General features: G+C 39.0%; 1 protein-coding gene and 1 pseudogene across 1 annotated transcript; one reads left to right on the top strand and one right to left on the bottom strand.

The window, feature by feature from the left end:
• Positions 1-4,641: 4,641 nt before the first annotated feature.
• LOC145487176 (neuronal acetylcholine receptor subunit alpha-7-like) lies at positions 4,642-11,225 on the top strand. The gene is made up of 6 exons (XM_081465903.1): positions 4,642-4,696; positions 5,734-5,882; positions 6,302-6,346; positions 7,593-7,702; positions 8,931-9,166; positions 10,525-11,225. Exons 1-6 carry the CDS (start codon positions 4,642-4,644, stop codon positions 11,223-11,225), a joined length of 1,296 nt encoding a protein of 431 aa, XP_081322029.1.
• A 6,848-nt stretch (positions 11,226-18,073) lies between these two features.
• Positions 18,074-18,820, bottom strand: LOC145488744 (uncharacterized; annotated as a pseudogene).
• Between the last annotated feature and the right edge of the window lie 1,986 nt (positions 18,821-20,806).

Below are 20,806 nucleotides of genomic sequence, written 5' to 3'. Positions count from 1 at the left end.
GTGGATAGTGAAGATACTAGTGAGTAACTCTCAGAAAAGTCGCAGAAACTCAAGGAATAACGAATTGCGAATCGTGCGCATGTCTTTTTTTTAGCGCCAAAATTCTTCTTAGAGTGTCTTTAAGAATCCATTTCTCACAATATTGAACTAAATATGACTGTATACTGTCTCGTACCTTTCTCAGTTATGTTTCGCTGATAGCCGACTTCACAGCTTTAATATTCCCACAAAATCTTCGTTTATAACTCCTTGATCGATATACCACTGTCGATCGTTACACTGAGTTAACTGTCACGCACTCACTCAATCCTGTTATGCCATTCTGGCACCTGAGGCCTCAACGAGGTTCCTCCAGATCGCCCTGTTCTTTGTCTATGACACTCTCCCAGCATACTTTATTTTCCTCTCAGTTTAAATTTACAGGTAAAATTAGAGCTTCCCTTATGATTACAATATACGTTTTCCGGTAGATAAGTATTAAGGTTGGAGTATGGGGGGTAAAGAAAACCATTAGCATTTCTAGTTGTCCCCCATATTTATAAAATTAGTAACTTTCGGTACAGGTGAGGAACCAGAAAGGAGCGGGGAAAATCATGAAAATAATAGATATAATAAACTTACAAACGAACAAACTAAATTACCAATTCTCAGTATAGAACAAAAAGCAATCGTCGGAAACGTGAATTTGGCAAGCAATCGTAACTACAATCACGGTGCTATTATAAGGATTTATATGGGTATAAACAAGGTGCTTTCGCTCCTTAACGAACATGGGGACCCCTCATTTTTATTTCAAATTTAAGTTCCTATAATATAAACAACCGATAGGCAAAATTTTACAAAAATCTCAGTGCAGGTTCTATTTCAGCGGAATGACCTTAATTAGTACTATAAACTTGCCTTTTCTCTTGAGCCTCTTGCCACTCTACAAATTTTTACCTTCACGCTAAAACTACACAAAGACGTCCATGTTGCAACCAAGCAACTCTGTTTCAGTACATTTCGAGTACTTTCATTGCTTGAGACCGGCTGCAGCGAGACAAGTTTGCTATTTGATTAATAATCTTCCTGAACAGTCTGTCATAATTTTACACTCTTTTGCGAAGGGCTGAACATTCTAGCAGCAGAAAATGTGCAAGAACGTACCGGACATATGCAGGTGTACAAAGCACTCCGGTTTTGTCAAATATATCGTTCCTTATGAAACAACTATCACAGGGAAAAAACAAACTACATCATTAAATGATGAAAAACAATAAATTTAGTCTTATAAAGCGCTGCTTCTTCAGAATCCAGCAGCGCTTTTAAAAAAATATATAAAATGAACTAGATGTAAACTAAAACAGCTAAATATAATCGTAATTACAGTTTATAAATACGTTTAAAAAGATGCTTCTTGACTTTTGACTTAAATGCAAGCACAGATGTCTACGCATTTATGGAGAACTTGTTTGCAAATAATTTTCCAGGTCTTTTTACAACTTATGGCTATTATATTGTACATGCTAGCAGAAATTGTACGAAGTTCGTTTACTGGTTGTGGCGATCCTGGTAAATTGTGCAGCTGAACACCTTTGCCTTATTGCGATCCTAAACCCTTTTCAAGAGTCTTATCTCCTTTGGAAAGCGAATAGATAAACTCCCTCGCGAAAACAACAGCCCCATGACAAGGCGCAAATTGCATTGCACTTAATTTGCATAAACTTTCAAGTTGTGTTTTTTGCGCCGGGAAAACCTCCGTGAATTTGCGACCCTTAACGCAGTTTATGAAGAAATATTTAACCTACATATTTTTATTGAATCAAGGCAAGAGTATTTTAAAAAGGAACTCATTTATAAGGGGAGATGCAGCATTCTGTTTTGCTATTTAATTTGGTTTCATGCTCGTCTAGTTCATGTCACACGACATGATTTTCTTAAGCAGTCAGACACAGTTTTTTAAAAGAATTGGCGATTGCTAAGGCTGCTAAATATATTTGAACCACTAAGGTAATAAATTTGGCTAAACTATCCTCAATGCAGATTTCCCTTCGGACTTGGCAAGAACATTGGTTGGTCAATAATCCCGCACAATCCCCGCACAATTTGCCTCCAAAATCACACGTTATTTTTTTTCCTGCACCCTACTAGAAAGCCAACTAACTTGGAAGTAAGATATTTAATTCAAGTTACCGAAAGTCTTATCTTTACAAATTTGGAGATCGACATACTTTGCGCGGTGCAAGAAACAAGTCACATGTTTTTAATGAGCTACCAGTGCAAAAGCGTTTTCGTATTTAGCTCGTTTTATTGCAATATGATTTGTTTTACTGCACTGTTCTAAATAATAACGACAGTAGCCACATGCAGTTATTGACTGCCTATTTTTTGTCAGCGTTTTCGTAGTTTGAACTCGTACTACGATCGGCCCAGTTGTTATCTCATGAGGACGTTTCGAGCTTGACCTTTGCTTACCTGGCTGGCTTTCAGGCAATAGAATTCGTGGACCGACCCTTTCCGAAAACGATCGACATCATTGTATGCGAGATGCACGTATAAGGCGCGATTCTCACCAAAACTTTCTTCGCAAAACACCGCATTCTGTCACGAAGAGTGAGCAATGTCGCGTTTCTCGTACCCAGTTTCCATGGTCTACGCATGGAACGCCTGGGACCATAACCCCCCTTTTGGCGACCATTTTATGACTCGGGCTTTCCTACGGAGGCCCGAGTAAAAATGCTCAAACAACACTTACATGCAGTTAAGTAATGCTCGTTTGCTTGAACCTCAACAATTTCGTATCAATGCTCACCCGACGAGAGATCAGTTGAAAGCTTGTTCTGATATTCTTTTCTTTATTCGGAGTAGAACCAGTGGGAGCAGTCTAGTCTACCCAACTTTGACGCTAGTTCGGGCAATCCTGCTGCAAGCAACTGTAGCTCCTTTCAAATACAACTCGGCATTTCGCATTTTCATTCGCAAGCATTGAACTCCTTGTTTCGTAATTTCCATTGAAAAGTGTAAGTTTTCATGAGCCACAATACCGCCAGATTCTTCTGGACTAGAAACCTTTAGATTTCAAAAATTAACTAAAAAGCGAACTTTGAAGGGAAGGTTCTTCTCTCGAAAGCCACACAAAACCGAACGTTAGATCAGTGATGTTCAGTTCATGATTGACAGCTGTTTCCTCGTTAGCCAATCAAACTATTTGAACAATTTTGACAAGGATTGTGATTGGCCTATTTTAGCACACGTTATCAGAGATCAGAGGCACGCTTACGTCACTTTTACTCGTTTACTTCGTCTCGGTTTCCCCTTACACTTCTTTCGTGCTCTACCGCTTCTTGCGTGCTTTATCTGAACAGAACAGAACACAATCGAGACTTCTTTATTTGTTAATTAAAAAACGGTCATTTGGACAGAGGATGTAGTTGAACACTTTGTATTGAAAAGAACGTACATAAGGTTTGCTTGCAACCCTCACAAGTAAGAGGTAGGTTCTGAAAGTTGGTCTTTTCTTAAATCAAATTCTCCACCAAGCTTATCCCATGAACAGTGCCATGTTTTTTTGTTGCTTAAAAGATAATTAAGATAATGCTACCAAAAACATGACACTCTTCGGTCCATTATTCGACTTCATCAACTTAATCTGAATGCCTTCACAATGATGACTTTTCCTGATAATGAAACAGAATACTCAGCGAAAGTTATTCTATCATCGTAAAGAACACGTTATTCATATTTTAATTTTATCAGATGAAAGTAGCAGTTTTTATATTTGTAATTTTTGAAGTCGATGACAAATTTGAAGTTAGGTAGATTAACACGTAATTTCGATGGAACAGGCTCTCTTAGTCTGGTCCAAAACACGACGTTTGAATTTTTAAACCTTGCTCTTTCATGGGTCTAAATGAGTGAATATTTGTCATGTCATAAGGCAGGTCCTTTGTGAAATTTACACCATTATCAAAGTAATGTCTACAACAAAAACTGTTCTGCCCTTGATCAGAAGACTTTCTTTATTATTCCATAAGATGTGTTTGTAACCGCTGTCGGGGTCAGCAATTTCTCTTAATTCAACCCACCAAGATAAGAGCTCATGGTGAAAGGTTGACAAGATATTTGTTTAGCATACGTTAAAATTGCAACCCAGGAAGAAAAGCCCTCCTTTGTTGCTTAAAAGTTAATTAAGATAATGCTTCCAAAAACCATGACACTCTACACCCACTCTTCGTTTCAACCCACTTGATCTTAATGCCTACAACAATGACTTTTCCTAATAAAGAAACAAAACACTGAGCGAAAGTTGCTCTATCGTAAAGAACACGAGCGCGCGAAACAATCAAATAATCCTCGAAATAATCTTCCATTAACATATTTGTGTTATTACGGGTTGCTTAGTAACTATTTTGACTCACACTGGGGGGCGGAACGTGGCTTATTATTATACCTTGTGAACACCGTTTACAAGTCCCTACGGGAGAGTTGAGTGCAGAAAAATATCCGCAATTATTACATATTATCCTATTAAGGTTACCTGCAGTGTCGTTCAAACTGAAAGCGAGTCGAGCAAACTCCACTACCATCTATGCAAGAAGACAGGTACTAAGTTCAAGCCGAGCGCAGGATAAAATTTTCTGAGGTATTTCAACGCTCTTTCTGATGAATTTGGTCGCAGCAGTGCTATTATGGGTCAAAATACTTTCTTTGTTTGAAGGTAAGTGCTTTGAACCATGGACACTTACTCCCTGTATAGTAATAGAGACGTTTAAGGTTTTGAAACATGGGCTTGGTTATTTGGCCTTAACATGAATACATAGAACTACATTTAGCCGACAGGTTTCAATTTGCGTTTATCGAGGGGCTCCAAGCTTGTTCGTATGATCAAGAGCCACTTCATTTTTGAGATTATCAATTCAGTTGCAAATTTGAAATGAGTAAAGTTGTTATGATTGACAAAAAAATTTAAGTGTAATGCCGAGAAAATATTTTGTATTTTCAGGCCTATGTCTACCTATCTCTCACTCAGTTTGTAACCGTCTTCTTATTGACATTAAGATTGATCTTGCAGGACCGTTACTCCCGTCATGTAAATATTTATTTGAAGATTTCACTGGAAAGATGTTAAATTCTGACCACCATGCGAGAAAGTTTCGTAAGATCTTTTTGGTATGTTTGCTTAAAAGGATGACTCAAAAAGTCTGTTTTCATGTTATTTCAAACTTCTAAGTTCGTTTTCTCAGTTTTGTGCTCTTGCTCTCGCGTATTGTAAGAATTAGATTCACCGCATGCTTTCCACGGTCGATGTTATTGTGTTAAAATATTGACCAGGATAGCTTCTGAAAGTATGGCAACTTGTCGAACGTTTTGTTTTTACCTCAATCGGTCGAACGAAATTGATTCTGCAGCGCAGTTTCACCATTTCGAGTGTCAAGACGTACTTCAATTGTAACTTGAAACTTGATTACAACGCTCTAAGCTCGTATTCGTCCTTTGAACTATTTTTACTGTGCTCGGTCAGTTAAGAAATACTCGACGCGTGCTTCTGAGCTACCAGTGAAACTCCATGCAGACTGTCATTACACCTTGATAAAAACTGATTTGATGACTGACTGAATGTTCGACAACTAATTTATAGCTTGGGTAAAGAATTCTGCCTGAGTGTCTCTATGCAAACCAGATTACCTCCTGGGTCTTCCTCTCTTGGTCTCCCTCTCTTAACATGGTTAACCGGCGTCTTTCGTGTTTTGTTAGGTTCTTCAGGTTCAACAAACACTTCATGGGAACACCATATTCGAGCAGATCTCCTTGATAATTATGACAGGAAGGTCCGACCAGTATTTACAAGCAAGAGGGTTGTGGAAGTGTCGTTCGCGATGAGAGTCAGTAGGCTTGTCAAAGTGGTACGACCATCTACTTTATATGCTTTCCCTTCATTTTTATCCTTTAAAGTGGTCTGTACCATTTTTGTTCTTTCAGTAACCAATTTTATCATTTCATCTTTTGAGAAGAATTATATATGAAAAATAAAAGAGTTCATCTTGCATCAACTAATTCTACTGATGTTTTAGATCGTCCTCTAAATTCAAAGCCAAAAGAGAACCAGCGAGTGGGATTATTATCATTATCATTATCATTATCATTATCATTATCATTATCATTATCATTATCATTATCATTATCATTATCATTATCATTATCATTATCATTATCATTATCATTATCATTATTATTATTATTATTGTTATGCAATCGATGTTTTAACTTTGAAATGTCGCTGAAGTTTTACATAATGTATTTTGTTTGCTTTCGTTTTTAATAGGATAATCAAGAACAAGTGCTAGTTCTGGACACTTGGGTTATACAGGTCGAGACACAGCCGTTTTCTTACTACTATTTGTTTTTGTTTTTAGTGCTATTCCAATATCGTATTTAACAATTATTCCCCACAGCGCCGGGAGGTGGCTGCTGACGGATATTGACTCAAAAAAATAAAACCGTACTTGTGTATACTGTTAAACTGAATTTTGTAGTTTTCGTTGTGTTAGAAGAGACAGCTCCTTTATAGACTACCAAAGTTTCTTTGGAATTTCGCTGTTTTTGCTTTAAGTAAGGTAAAAGGCAAAGTCTGCATACGAGCCAAGTAGCCCACCAGGCCGGAGCTTAACCCGGTTTCCGTAGCATGAAGCGACTAGGAGAATTTCTACTCCTCCCCCCTGGATGGGATGCTAATCCACCACAGGGTCACCCCCAGCATTAACTTTATACACCTGGGTGGAGAGAGGCTCTGTGAGAGCAAAGTGTCTTGCCCAAGAACACAACACAATGTCCCCGACCCTGACCGCTTGATCTGGAGTCGAGCGTACTAACCGTGAGGCCACCACGCCTCCACTTTTACTTTAAGTGCCAAGAAATAATTTTGCATTCGATTTTCACGAGCTCAGAGTGGCAAACACAATATCTTCCAATTATAAGACCCGCCCGTAATATAAGCTCCCCCCCTCTAGTTTAAAATAGATGTATTCAATTTATTGTAATGCTCTAAGGCCTACTTAAAAACCAATATATGAAAACCGTATTTCTATTAAAACTGCTGTAGCTCATTGTGAAACGGTTTTTTGATTCCGGTTGTAAGCATCCCCAGCCCCCCCCCCCTCCCCCCGCCGGACATAAGCCCCTTTGTAAGTCCATCTAAAACCCCTTACGAGGTTGTATAAGCAGCAGTCTACGATATACTAATAGGCCCTTTGCACGACCCGGTCGCATTGTACAAAATCACACATGCAAGTTGCACAGTGGGACTTTCAAAAGTAGTACGAGTTGCTATGTTTTGGAAGTCCAACTGTGCAACTTGCGTCCCAACATGTGTAATTTTGTACCATGTGACCGGATCGTGCAAAGGGCCTATTATTCTCAGACTTTAGAGCATTTCACACTCCGGTGGCTAGCTGCCATCCAGATTTATTTGAACAAAAGAAATTGTATGATAGTTTAAGTCCCGCAGGATTGGTTTAAGGCACCAATCTGGCCGTGATTTCATTCATTTGTTGTTACTTAGTGTTTTCGGCTGTAATTTCTCATCAAATGTTTTGGTACTTTCGTTGTACTTGCAGGGATGGACGAACGAATATCTGACGTGGAACCCTAGTGAATATGGTGACGTACAACAAATCCATTTCGCTCCTGATGAAATTTGGGTCCCGGATATTGCTTTGTTTAACAAGTGAGAATACCAGAATATGTCTGTATGATAATATACTGAGAATATGTCTGTCTGTCTGAAACGGTTAATTATGCGCTCAGTAATTTATGCGATCCTGGACTGGGTCCATTTGGCACCAGTCTCATCTGAACAGGGGAAGAGTTTAGAGCAGGACTCTAAGCTGTTCTAGATGTTCTCAAGGGCCGGGTTGAGTTTGTCTGCTTATTACAAGTATAAACATCGAATGGGATCAGTCTGGATAAGCAGTACAGATTACAAGTGAATAGAAGACCAGCTGTTCGGTCCAGTTTTGTTTAATCGAATTATTTGGAACTGGTCGCATATGAACTTACCCCAAACCTCCCGGTTAGCTACTTGATGATTAATTAGTGAATGCTATTTACCTCAGTATTGCATAACATTTTGGTTTTTGTCTTGTTGTTGTTGTTGTTGTTGTTGTTGTTGTTGTTTTTGTTGTTGCTGTTGCTTCTTCGCTTGTCCATCTTAAGTGAATGGACCTGCTGAAAAATGATGTAATACAGTGCTTGACCACATTTCCAAACACAGAGAAGAGAGTTGAAAATACGACTCGCAGTGGAGTATTTTTTACGAACTTCGAGATATATCTTCTCACTCAAAACTAAAACTAAGGAGAAAACAGAGAAATAAAATCTTAAAATCTTTGCTAATTAAGATGAGATATCCAAACACCGTCACAGTCACGATTTCCTTTGATTAAACGTGATAAACAATTGAAGAGTTTGAGAAATCTATCTTATAAAAACCATCAGATCAGTTGCATATATCTGTAATCTTCGCCTAAACATCAGCTAGACCGGGAAATAGCGAAAAATTGAATTTCTAGTTACTCGCCCAGAATGATGCCCTAAGCGCACTTTTCACAAGAAAGGAGGAACAACTACGACTAACAATTAGTTTGCAATGACAGTCGTTACTTTCGACTTTACGGGCCTCTCAGTATGACGTTCCTTTTCGATCGATTTTGGCCGATTTAGGGCATCGAGGAGAAACTATTGCGTTAAAAAACCAACAATTATAATCGAACTAAACCAGTGTTTGTGGAACTAGTGCCCCTAGGGCTTCATTCTGTGAGTCTCTGAAGAAATTCAATTTTCTTTTTCGCTATTTATCGGTCTACTTGATATTTCGGTGGAGCTGCTCTTTCACTTTTTTCTAACCCCTGTTTGACTGAACAGCCTTTCTATATACTTTTATCGTTTATTTCTAGTGGTGACGACTCGATCAATTTAGCGGGAGGGATAAGCAAGTTTGTGACGGACATCTCAGTCAGCTTTAATGGGAACTGTGTTTGGAGCGGACCGGCAACGTTTAAAACCACCTGTGAAATGCAAGTCGACGAGTGGCCGTTTGACGAACAAAAATGTGAACTATCGTTTGGCTCCTACACGTATGGAGAGAAACTAATGAGAATCAGGCTGTTCAAGGACAAAAGTGATTTTGCGAGTAAGGAATCGTCCCTTATATTATTATGAAGCCATCTGACCCTGTAAGGTCCAAATAAAGCCCAACATATGAGACTCTATGACACTATAATATCGTGTTGACTGACCAGAACAGAGTAAGGAAACAAGCAACGTGTACGAAGAGAACGAGAGTTACACCTGAACAAAAACGCATGACCGTAGTTCGAGCATATGACATTTCGTGTAATAAGCGTTCCCACATTCCACTTCAGTGGGTACGATCAATAGCACCAGGGCGAGGTTGAGATGGACATTTTCATACATTTTCTGTATTTTTGTCCACCCTGACCTCGACTCGGCGTCATTGCTTGTTTAAATGCTGGAGAGTCTATTGTTTATGCTTCTCGCGTACGTAAATTTAAAACCCGTTCTAGACCTCGTTATTTCAAATCGATTTTGAAATTACTCGCGCTATTAATTGCTCTCTGAATTGCATTCCACTCAGTCTAATTACTATTACATATATACATTGCCAAGGTTGAGCCATGTCTACTAAAAAAAACATAAACTGAAACCATACTTTTGGCATATTTTAGTCACTCTCGCGGCCATTTATTTGACAAAACAAAGCCAAATCACATGAAATTTAGAAAGCTCGATTCAATTTCCGCCTGGGAGGGCAAACCCCCCTCATGAAAATACGCCTAATTTATCCACTCAGGGACAAACGGTGAAAAATTTTTTTTTCCATAGAGTTATTTCCAGAGTCGAGGGAAAAGAGCCCCGTTATCTGGTCTGTCCTAGCTTCTGCATGCCTAAAATAAGACAATATCTATAAACCGTATAATAGCTATAGGTGAGGTTTAAATATCCTTATCCCAACAGCTGACTGAAACCTTTAAAAACGCCGCTTGTGGCTTACCACGGGTTTCACAAGATATCTCAAAATGCAACGATCTTTTTAATTTGGCTTTCATAAATTATAGTTTAACAATGTAACGTTAACATGGCTCTCAATTCCTTCGCAAAAATTTTGCTTAACGTCTTGATCTCAATATTACAGTAGAAAAACTGTCTTTGAGCTTTTTAGGAGGTTATGAGCACAAAAGAAAGAAAAATAAGGGTGTTTTAAAAGGTTAGGCTGTTGTTACGGTAACCTGTTATGTAGGAAAGATGACTGCAACTAGTTCTTGTTTGCCAGGGAATGAGCATTCGTTTGATGCCATCTACTTGCTAAAGGGTGATATTGCTGCATCAAACTATGAGTGCTGGAAATTGCTGGAAACGGTTGTTAGCTACTTTCAATGATAATTCCTTGGGTTATCCCGTTGGGCAATAATGGGGGAGAAAAGATACCTATTGCAGAAACTAATCAGCTATGCGTATTTACCTTCTTAGCTCGTTATGTTGAAAGCGGAGACTGGGACATAGTAGACATCAGATCCAAAATATCGGAAACTGACCATGGCGACTGCTGCCCGTTTAACTTCAGCGAAGTGGTATACACTCTGGAAATGAAACGCAAGTCACTGTACTATATGTTCTATCTCGTCATCCCCTCCGTTACACTGACAGTAGTTGCTCTCAGTAGTTTCCTCATCCACGTTGAAAGCGGGGAACGCATTGGCTTTGTCACAACTATTCTGCTCGCCATGACAGTGTTTCTTCTTGTCATCCCGTCCTTTCTTCCAGTGACGTCAGACAGCGTACCAATCCTTGGCGTAAACCTACAAGTTACTATGATCATTATAGCCTTGGTTCTCTTCGCCAATATTTTCGTCGTGAGGGTTTACTTCAAAGACGGAACTCCCCCAGACTGGATTGAAAAGCTCTGCGGCTTTTGCAGCATAAAGAAACGTAAAGAAGCCAAACGGATTCATGCATCGCAGCCTGATGGCGCTCACGGCATGGCAAAATGTTCCACTACACTGACCAGCATCGAGATGACCGAGTGCAATGAAGGAAGTCCAGCTTTCCTTGAAAGAAAAGAAGAAGTTGAATTCACGTGGCGGAGGGTGGCCAGAAAAATGGATCAAGTGTTTTTTGTAATCTTTATTATTGCCTCGTCTATTGCGTATGCTTTCACGTTCAAAACATGATTAGTTGTTTATTTGACTGATGTTTTACAAATAGCCACTCATTGTACATAAAATTCATTTGTTCTTAAATTGTTATAATTTTAGGTTTTGATATCACAAGTGAATGTGTGTTTTTGTTTTCCACAAACACTACAACACCAAACATGTCATGACCCACACCTTTGCTGGTATATTTGTATGACATTAGTACAACTTGGGTATACAAAATATTACTAATGTATACCATAAAATTCCGATTTTAAGCCCCTTACCCTTCACACCTGTTGTAGGGTCATCTATAGGTAACATTAAAAAACTTTTCCAGTTACAATGACATAAGCCCCGCTGGAAATACCCCTTCTTGACTTTTTGTACCTCACCGGACGGTGAGGAAGGGCTGATGCTCCCTGTACTTGTTTCATTACTTGCTCTATGTGCTTCTTGTTTTGAAGAACATGAAGAATCTTTTTCAACTGCTGTATTTTGGTTTCAGCGGCGTATTTTGAGCCTTTTTGATACCGTTTTTAACCCGCCGCCCTCACCTCTCCGTTTGTAAGCCCACCGAATACCCCTTTTAAAGTTATATAAGCCCAGCGCTTATAACCGGAATTTTACAACATGTAAGAAAGAAAGAGTTGCGTTATATTAATCTGGATTGATAATAAATGATTGCGTGAAAAAAAAAAAATCATAATGTAATGTACCTTATCACTTGGATTTCAAAAATAAAAAAGAGAGTCCCTAATTCTTTGAGAACTTTTACTCGATATTCGTTCGGTGATACTCCATTACGCTGAAAAGCCCGTGTCTGGAAGAATTCTATATTCCCTCTAACCGAAAAATAAATGGATTTCATTTTCTCAGATTGATGGTCTTTTTCTTCCCTTTGTCGGAGTTTGTTTAATTCAAAACTATGAGCAATAACCTTGAAAGCGGGAGAGGGGGAGGAATCACAAAGCAAGTTGTGGGTTTCTTTGTGTGTTTGCTGTTGTCATTTGTCAGTTTTTTGTGAGGAAAATTCAATTTATGGGAGTTTCTCAACTGTTTTGTGATTGGTTGTAAGTGTTCGCTTTCGGGAGGTTGTTCCAAACATGCGATCAGAATCAAAGATTTTTAAACTTAAAAAAGCCACTATCATGGCCATTATATTGAAGAGTCAACTCATAAGGTAAATTCACATCGTAGAAACCCTTAAAACCCAATGCTCCATCTTTATGAAAATATATCTATGCTTTAACTTTAACAAAAATTACACTAAATAAACTGGGGCTAGGATTTATTTGGCCCCCTACGCAGACGCTCTTTGAGATCGTGACGAGTTCAAAGATAGTCTGTAGTGAAGGCTAGGATTTATTTGGTCACGTATGTTTAAGGTCTCTGTCACAAATTTAACAAACGTCAGGAAGATTTTTTTCAAATCCTGCCTTGTGTTTTGTAAAATCGTTGAAAACCATCTGAACTTAGCTACAGTTTGCTCCCCTTTGAGAAATTTACTTGATGTCTTCGTCTTGGTGTTTCAGGAGCACTGTGCTGTATGAGCAAAATGGCATCGTAAGTTAAGTCATAAGTTTAGTACTGTTCTCGTCGAAAAGGGGAGAAAAACCTCCCAAATAGTACCTCTTCAAGTAAAATTTGAAGGTTTTCTAAATTACACCTCTCTGTGCTTGAGACCCTTAAAGAATTAAGCGACTTATGTGTTTTAGTTATCACAAGATTCTCTTGTGTTAAAGGAGCTACGTCACGGGTTGCCCATCTTGAAAAGTTTAGCCTAAATTTTTCCAAGTTCGTCGAATGTAATCCATATCATTCTTCTCCATCCTTAACCACCCTTGTTCCCTTATAGTTTATTATTATCTCTTTGGCGCTTTTCTATCTTCGGGCAATTTTTTAAGTGGCCAAAATAACTCAAAATACCACGACCGAGATCCTTGAAGGAGCCAAAGCTTACAATTTAAGCAGACCATACGATATGATCTCTAAGTCTTCTTACAATATGTTACGGATAGCGTCATGATCAAAATACAGTGACTTCTTCTAATAAGTGCGAGTCAGTTAGTGCCCAGCGAACATATCAAAAACACAAACAAGATACATTTATTTCCTTGCAGGCGTTCTTTGAATTTATGAAACGGAACTATAGGTAGTTCTTCGGTTATTATATAATGAAACATCTTGTAGAGAAAAAACTGCCAGCGATAAAATCAACTGAAGTGAATAAATTTTGACATTACAAGTAACTAATTGTCAAATCTTCATTTACTTTGATAAATAATGTAGACTATTGTAAATTGTCGAGGCTGACTAGCGTCCTCGACTTGTTTCGAGAAGTGGTGTAAAGTTGGTTAGATTGTGCCAGATCTCGTGATGTGTTGGCCCTTGCTTTGTCTTTCCAAAAGCATTTTGCGTTTAGCAGTAGCGTTCACATTGTTTTTTTACATTTTTGTACCTTTTCCGCATGTTATCGCACAGAACCTGTAGGGTACATGTATAACGTCTCCAATTTCTAGTTGTTGGAATATGCCAATAATTTTACGCCAGTTCTTGTTCAATTTTACATCGAAGGCTTAAAGTAATCGACTTCCCGCGAAGATGAACCGTACACGGACCTTACAGTATCGCGATGAAAGTGTTTCCTGAGAGCCACGAGTTGAAACGTGTCTGTAAATTGTCTCCAACAAGTTCAATGCCATTTTGTAGCTTCCCACTCTCCAATTTCCTTTCAAAATGGGGCTGGGTATGTGTCAATGAAGTGTGGTCGATACCAACTTCAAAGCATCGATGAGTTAAGCCATTTTTTGGTCATTTGCGAGGCACGGTCGCTCGATAACGATCGACAGGAAAATTTTTGTTACAAGCAAGCAAAATTGAGATGAATTCTTCGAATCCCATACAAGGTAACACTCGTGGGCAAATTTATAGTTTGCTGGTGTTCAATGGCACTAAGCATTTCTTAGCTACGCAGCTACGCAAGAACTCCGTACGTGCAAGCGCCTGCAGACAATGGGCGAAGGTATGATTCCCAGAAAGGTGATTAAACATAAAACTCTCAGTTGGAATACCTGTCCTGTCATCTTTGGAATATAGCGAAAAGGAATGAGTTGCGAGAATGCAGTCCTTGCTAGAATCCCAAATTTTTCAGTCCGTTCTTATCCCATTAACATCGGTGGTTTATATCTGTTCAGGTTCTGTATGATGCTCAGGACCAACATCCGAATATGTCACTTTCTTATTTTTTATTCTAGATCCTCAAACCTTTGTTATGAAGTTACGTTTGGACAATGGATCACCTAGAAAAATTAACCCCTTGAGTTCAATCCGGAACAGTTAGATGGTGGAAAGTTCATTAACTAGAGAGGGACTACCAAATCATCTATAGGACTAACAGACATTTTGTTCAAAGGAGACATTATAAAGAAGACATTGTAATGCGTATGTAGTAAAAAGTTTCTTTTAAGAAAGTCCTCGTCATTCTTGAATTACTGTTTCAAAAATGTATTCATGAAAAACCCGAGTCATTTACAACAGATAGACAAATCAAACGTTTTTACCCACGCTGCTCTTATTGCGTTGATGTACCCCAAAATAACAAAGAAAAACATGACGCATCTTTTTAATAGAAGTGTCGGCTTTATACGACCGAAATAACTGTCTAGCTTGAAAACACGACCGTAAAGCGCTATTAAAACAAAGCGGACTTTAGTTTTCACACCAGACAAAGCGCCTGCCGACCTCGTGTGATATTGACAAGATATATTATTTCCTTTACTTCGCAAAAAAATAAATTCGTTATTTTAATATAGAGCCCAGAACCCTCGAAAATGAGATCTATCTCTATTGAACGGATTTCCTTCCTTTTCCAAAACTTTCGCCCACGACATCTGAACAAATGGCATGTAGATATACAGATCTGAATAATTTTGTAACCACTATAGGGATCACAATCAATACATTGTGTTTCAAAAATTTGCTCGTGTGTTCCATTTTTTTTTTTTATCTCGTTTTGTTTTTGTTCTTTCTTTCTTTTCTTTTCTGTTCAAATTTGGTTCCAACTCTGACTCAAGCCAAGATTGATATCTTTAGAGCCACCCACCTTTAGGAAGCAAATTCAACTCTCAGTTAATTAGTTCTAGCATGCCAAAACAGAGGCATTTAATGTTTACTACCAAATAACGGCAACTATTATCAAATATGGAAACTACGCAATCATTAATGTTTTAAATGGTGTTTGAACCTCACAGAACCGAACTCGACTGGATCAACTGGAAATCAATGGACGCTATCGACAAGTCAACTCCAAGAACTTAATAAAAATTTACAACCATAACTCCTTTTTTGAGCTGAAGAAAGATATAAAGAAGCGCCCCAACAAAATTTCATTATAAACACTTGGTATGAACATAGCAGTTTCGTATATTTTAAAAACAATTGTTCAAATACTTATTAATTTAAGCTAACATTCCGTTTCGGCGACTTTTAGGAAATAAATATGAAACTCATCAATAGAAAAAGACACTAGATATACGATGTCTACTGGAAGTAACTTGGAAGAAACAACTTCTTGTTTACAGTAAAAAAAAAAATCGTTATTCAACTCGAACGGTATATAACGGATGCCATTCCGTAGAACTGCCTGGGTAACAGTTGGTGGGTTAGAACTAAGCATTAACCAATCATGAAATACCTGGTGCTGGTTTTATGTTTTACCCTGAGTTTTGGCTTCATTGAGCTTTCACATCTAAATGAAGAACAACCGTCTTATGTTCTGCTCTTCAAGTCTGGCACTAAGAGGGATTCTCAAGCCCAGTTGAAGGTAAATGAAACTGCTTAATATATCTTGTTAATCAAACCGACTATTTTTCACGAGAGCTCTGAAACATACTTAGCCTAAAAGAACCCCAGCTCCATTTTGTAGAATGCACGGTACTCAAGAAAACGCAGAAAGACGTAGCGGATAGTGGGGACAATTAGCGCTACTGATCATAGGAATAGTCACAATCTAGTGTAAAGCCTTAGAGCCGATGGTTCATAGCTGCCAGAACACAACACCGTGTCCCCGGCTAGGGCTCGAACCCGGACCGCTCGCTCCGGAATCAAATCACAAAATTATTTATACTCTCATGTAGAAAGGCTGATGAAGACTAAAATGAAAACTTAGAAAGATACACAAGATAATAAATACTGATGAAACGGTAATAGTGCTTAAATGCGTTAACCGTGTCCCAAGAAAGAGCTGAGTTATAGTCTTCTCACTTTATTCCTTTAAATAACCTTATTTCTTTGCAACTTGGCTTCTAAAATGAAAATCTTTATATGCGTTGAATTTCAGAAGAAAAATGTCGGTCCTCCTTACATTCCGCCGATCGAATTTGGAAGAAAAAGAGAAACTAGACGTTATCTTAAGGTATGTTATGTTTACTAACCGAGCGCAAGGGCCGTACTGGGGAGTATTGGCCCTCGGTCGGTCGACCGACGGCCAATATTTCCCAGTACGGCTCGAGCTAGCTCGCGCCATGCTTGTTTGTTTTCTGTTAAAACATACTTCCGGACACTTGAATTCAAAGGGCTCTCGCCGTAACGTGTTTTTGATGACGCGAGCAACTTAGAAAGAACGAGCTACCACGAGTTTGAAAACAAATTTATTCAACGTAAACAGGGCCGTAGGCTAGTTTTGATATGGGTAGATTCTTGCTATCTTTAAACGGACCAAATAGCTCTTACTAGTTGTATTAATCATTATCTTAGTAGCCTCAAGTCGACTAGAAACTTTTTCCTGTTTCCCTCCCTCTAGTGAGGCGCAAGAGTTCTATCGTTTCACCTTCGTTCCCATCGGCTTACAACGCTGGTGTTTGTCTAAGCCAGCAATAAAGCAACTTTGTTGTTCCCAAACTCTCTTGTCATCGGTGTTTGAAAAAGCATTAATTACAAGATTTCCTTGTTCTTATTTTCAATGGTAACATTACTGAACTAGAACGGTTACAGAAGGCTTTCCAGTTGTATTGTTCTGGGATGTAGCCGCGCATAGGTATCGACGACAACATCAAGGTCCACGGTGCTATCGTAATGGATGTGAAGAGGCGCGAGGCTTGATAAGCGGCTTTTCCCCGTCGATGCTCTCAGGTAGTTGTTAAGGCGGCGTAATGTGCTTACACTTCGTTCGCACTCACGTGATGTTACTGGAATGGTACATGCAATTTTGAGCAGAACGCTTACGTTCGGATATAAGGATGTATCACATTCCTTAGTTGCCAAAGCGGGGGAAGCTGGCCTCAGTTCCGGTTCCACTGATGCGTATTGGGCTTTCCACCGCTGAAGCTCCATTTGGAATAACTCTGGTGATGGAAGATCGTCACTGTATTTAGTAAGAGCTGCTTTGAGGTCAACTTCTCTCCCGCAGAGAACACTTGGAACGAGGCCAAGTAGTGACGTGGCAACTGCCGCCGAAGGCGAAAACTGTCCATTGATACTCATGATGATCTGATCGAGTAAAGGAATGGCAACATTCTGCTTGAAATACTCTTTGGGAGTTTGCGCCTCAGCGTTAGAGCGATGCTGCTGCCTTGAAGATATCCGGGACATTTCAGAATTAATATCCACTTTGCCAACCATTGAAACACTTTGCTCATAAATACGGGAAAGGTTTGCGTCACAATCTTCCCTCTCTTTTCGATAAAACTAGCCACTTCTTGGATCATCTCATGGGCTTCCACAATGTCGATAGCAGCTCTCTGAAGCTTAACTGTGATTCCAGCCAGTTGTGCCAAATCTGATACATGATCACGAAAACGTATAACATATGTAAGACCATGCCATCAAAATAGCTTAATCAAAAGTATTGGAAAATATGGGTAGTTTGAGTTAGTTACAGATGAGATAAGTAAGCTTTGAAACCTGTATAAGCTGGCTTATTTAAGCGGATCTTTTCTGGAACCAGCGCAGCCTACAGGCCTGGTAAATCATGTTGAATATAAACAAGACTTCAAGACGATTTTATAAACAAGCAGAAATTTGTGCAAACACGTCGAATTCTCCCGCTTCAAAAAGAGCATCTTCTTCGTTTTCGTCAATCGCCTTAACGGCTTGCGGCTTGTTCAGTTCCTTTGCCGTGCTCGTGAACCAGTGACTTGCGCTTCGCAGCTAGTATTCTTCTCGATTTTTGAAACTCATTGTCCTTGTGTATGTTGAATGGATATCTGTTCTCAGTTAAGTATCACTGTCTAGTGCGATAAAAAGTGGAAATTGTTTCTAGCTCGTACTCCTCTCCATTTTTCCTACGTGTGTTCAGAGAAAAGTTGGACACAAGGTGGTCAAACTCCGACGCAGGTAGACTTTTAGTCATACCGTTAGCTTCCATGTAGCGGAGAAGAGTGTTCATATCAGTCGCCGTCTTCTTATTTGTGTTTGCACTTTTCTGTTTGTTTATATAAGAATCGTCTATGGCCTACTGACTGTTGCTGATGCCTGTTTCAATTTCTACATCAGACGATTCCAGATCTTCAGGATAATAAAATTCGCTTGGTGAATACATGATTCGTCTTCCTCGTCCATGTTGTAAGCTCTGTAAAATATCAATCTTTTATGTAGTTTCTTTGCGAAGAATGAGAGTATTTACACGTTTCCTTCTCGTAGTTTTGGATGCAAATTTTGAATTTGCCGTCTTTCGAAAACAAAACTTGAAACTGATATACAGCTTATGACCATTTCCATGGAAACGGGCCGTATGGCGAAATCCCGACCAAGAAAGAACCAATCAGAAGGCTCGGATTTACCTCAAGACTACCTTGCCATATAATAATAAAAAATAATAATACGAATGAGCTTAATAAAGAATTGAAACAAGGTTTTTTTCCAAAAACTATAACTCTTGATTTACTATCAACTTAACCAAAAATATTTTCTATTTCAGGAGAAGCTGCGCGCCTTTCGTTCCAAGTGAGAAGGAAGTATGGAGAAATAAGTGGGGGTTACGAAGGGACCAAAGAAAATAAACGATTGTTGACCGCAAAAAATCCTTATTTTTAATATTTTTATTATTTTATTTGCTGAAGGCCTTATGGTACTTTGTTCAGTAGTTTTGACCACCTCAAATATAGTGTTGTATTGTGCACCGGTCAAGAAGGATGAATAAAAGCATTCTCTCGGCAATTATTTGTTAATTTTATCACTTTTATTGCAAACCTTCGCACACTTTGGATTAAACGTACGTTTCCAACCCAAGCACGCTATACAAGTGTTCCCTCTTGGTCTTCCATCAAACTTAGGTGCTTATAAGTGAGAAGAGTGATAGCTCCAAGGAAATACAGATCACGTCCTTACGTTTGTCTCTATTTTTGTGGTTCAGTTGAAGAGTTCGAAATACATTTGAAAAAAAAAAAAAGCCAAACTGCAACTAATTCGCAAACCCACCACTTTATTTTTTTCCGAACGCACACAAAAAACTAGAATAAAACCATACGCGACCCTTAGCCAGGCGTCTTCACGCGAAACACCTTGTTTTTGTTTTCTCTCTCTCGTTTTGTTTACGCTCAGCGACTGTTCACAGCCCATTACAGAGATTTCCTTAAAGTAAAAGCTACCAAGAAAACTTTGTAAAATCTTGCTCGACCAAGCATTGTTTAAAGTAGCCCATCAATTAGCTTCTCGCTTTTCAAAAAAAGGAAGAAAAAAAAAAAACACTCGACTCTCCTCGTTATATTGAAAGCCCCATCCTCCATAAGTAGTTTCCCGTAGCTACAGCTCAGTGGTAGGGTGTGCGGCAAGTCTTTGAAAAGTCATAGGTTTCAATTCTGTTGGGAGCACATTTTTTTTAATTTGAATTGTTTTTAGATTTATATTGCTGTTGCTCGGCACTTTGCCATGAAAGGGCGCCCTTTCTCTCATTACCTTTCCCCCCTTGCATGTCGCAACTGTTTAAAGAGAAAAACCGTCTTTGATTGAAATCTGTTGCTCTAGCTCACGGTAGAACCATTTTCCTACAAAATACACTGCCACCAAGTGAAATAATTCTTGTCGCTAAGTTTTCTAGTAACTTACCGTGGAGTAAGGGCGCGAGCGCACCACTTCACGTCATGCAATCCGTTTATTACGTCACGTGCAAAACTCGCCAGAGAACTATGGCTAGCGCTATTCGCAGAGCTTCTCTTCTCGTACATCTGATGATTTTTCATGTGAGGCTCAACATGTTACAAAAGCTGGTAATTGGATTCGAAAACATACCCAACGAAAAACTGAGGTCCAAAAACTGACAAAGAAATCTTTCGCGAAAGATGATGACTTCTTTGACATCGCCACCGAGGCAGTTGAAGAAAAACCCACTGATTTTGACCCATGCGATAAGAGTAAAGAGGATAATGGTTCTTGCCTCTCAAGAGGACGTTTTGGGAAATTATTTTGTGGAAAGAAAAAAAAATTGAAATTCAAGAGGAACATGGTAACGCCGAGCGAAGGTCGTGCATGGAACGAACACAGTGAGGGGAAAGGCACGAAAAGACGCTCTCACAGCCTAAGGCTGTTTGGATCTAGATCAACAAAAGCTTCAAATGTCAAAAGCAATTTCGATAAACCATATCACAAAAATGCAGATGTTCGAAAGCTAAACTAAAGCC

Source organism: Orbicella franksi, chromosome 5 (genome assembly GCF_964199315.1).
Source record: "Orbicella franksi chromosome 5, jaOrbFran1.1, whole genome shotgun sequence".
NCBI classification, from domain to species: domain Eukaryota; kingdom Metazoa; phylum Cnidaria; class Anthozoa; order Scleractinia; family Merulinidae; genus Orbicella; species Orbicella franksi.
This window is presented reverse-complemented; position numbering and strand designations above follow the sequence as displayed.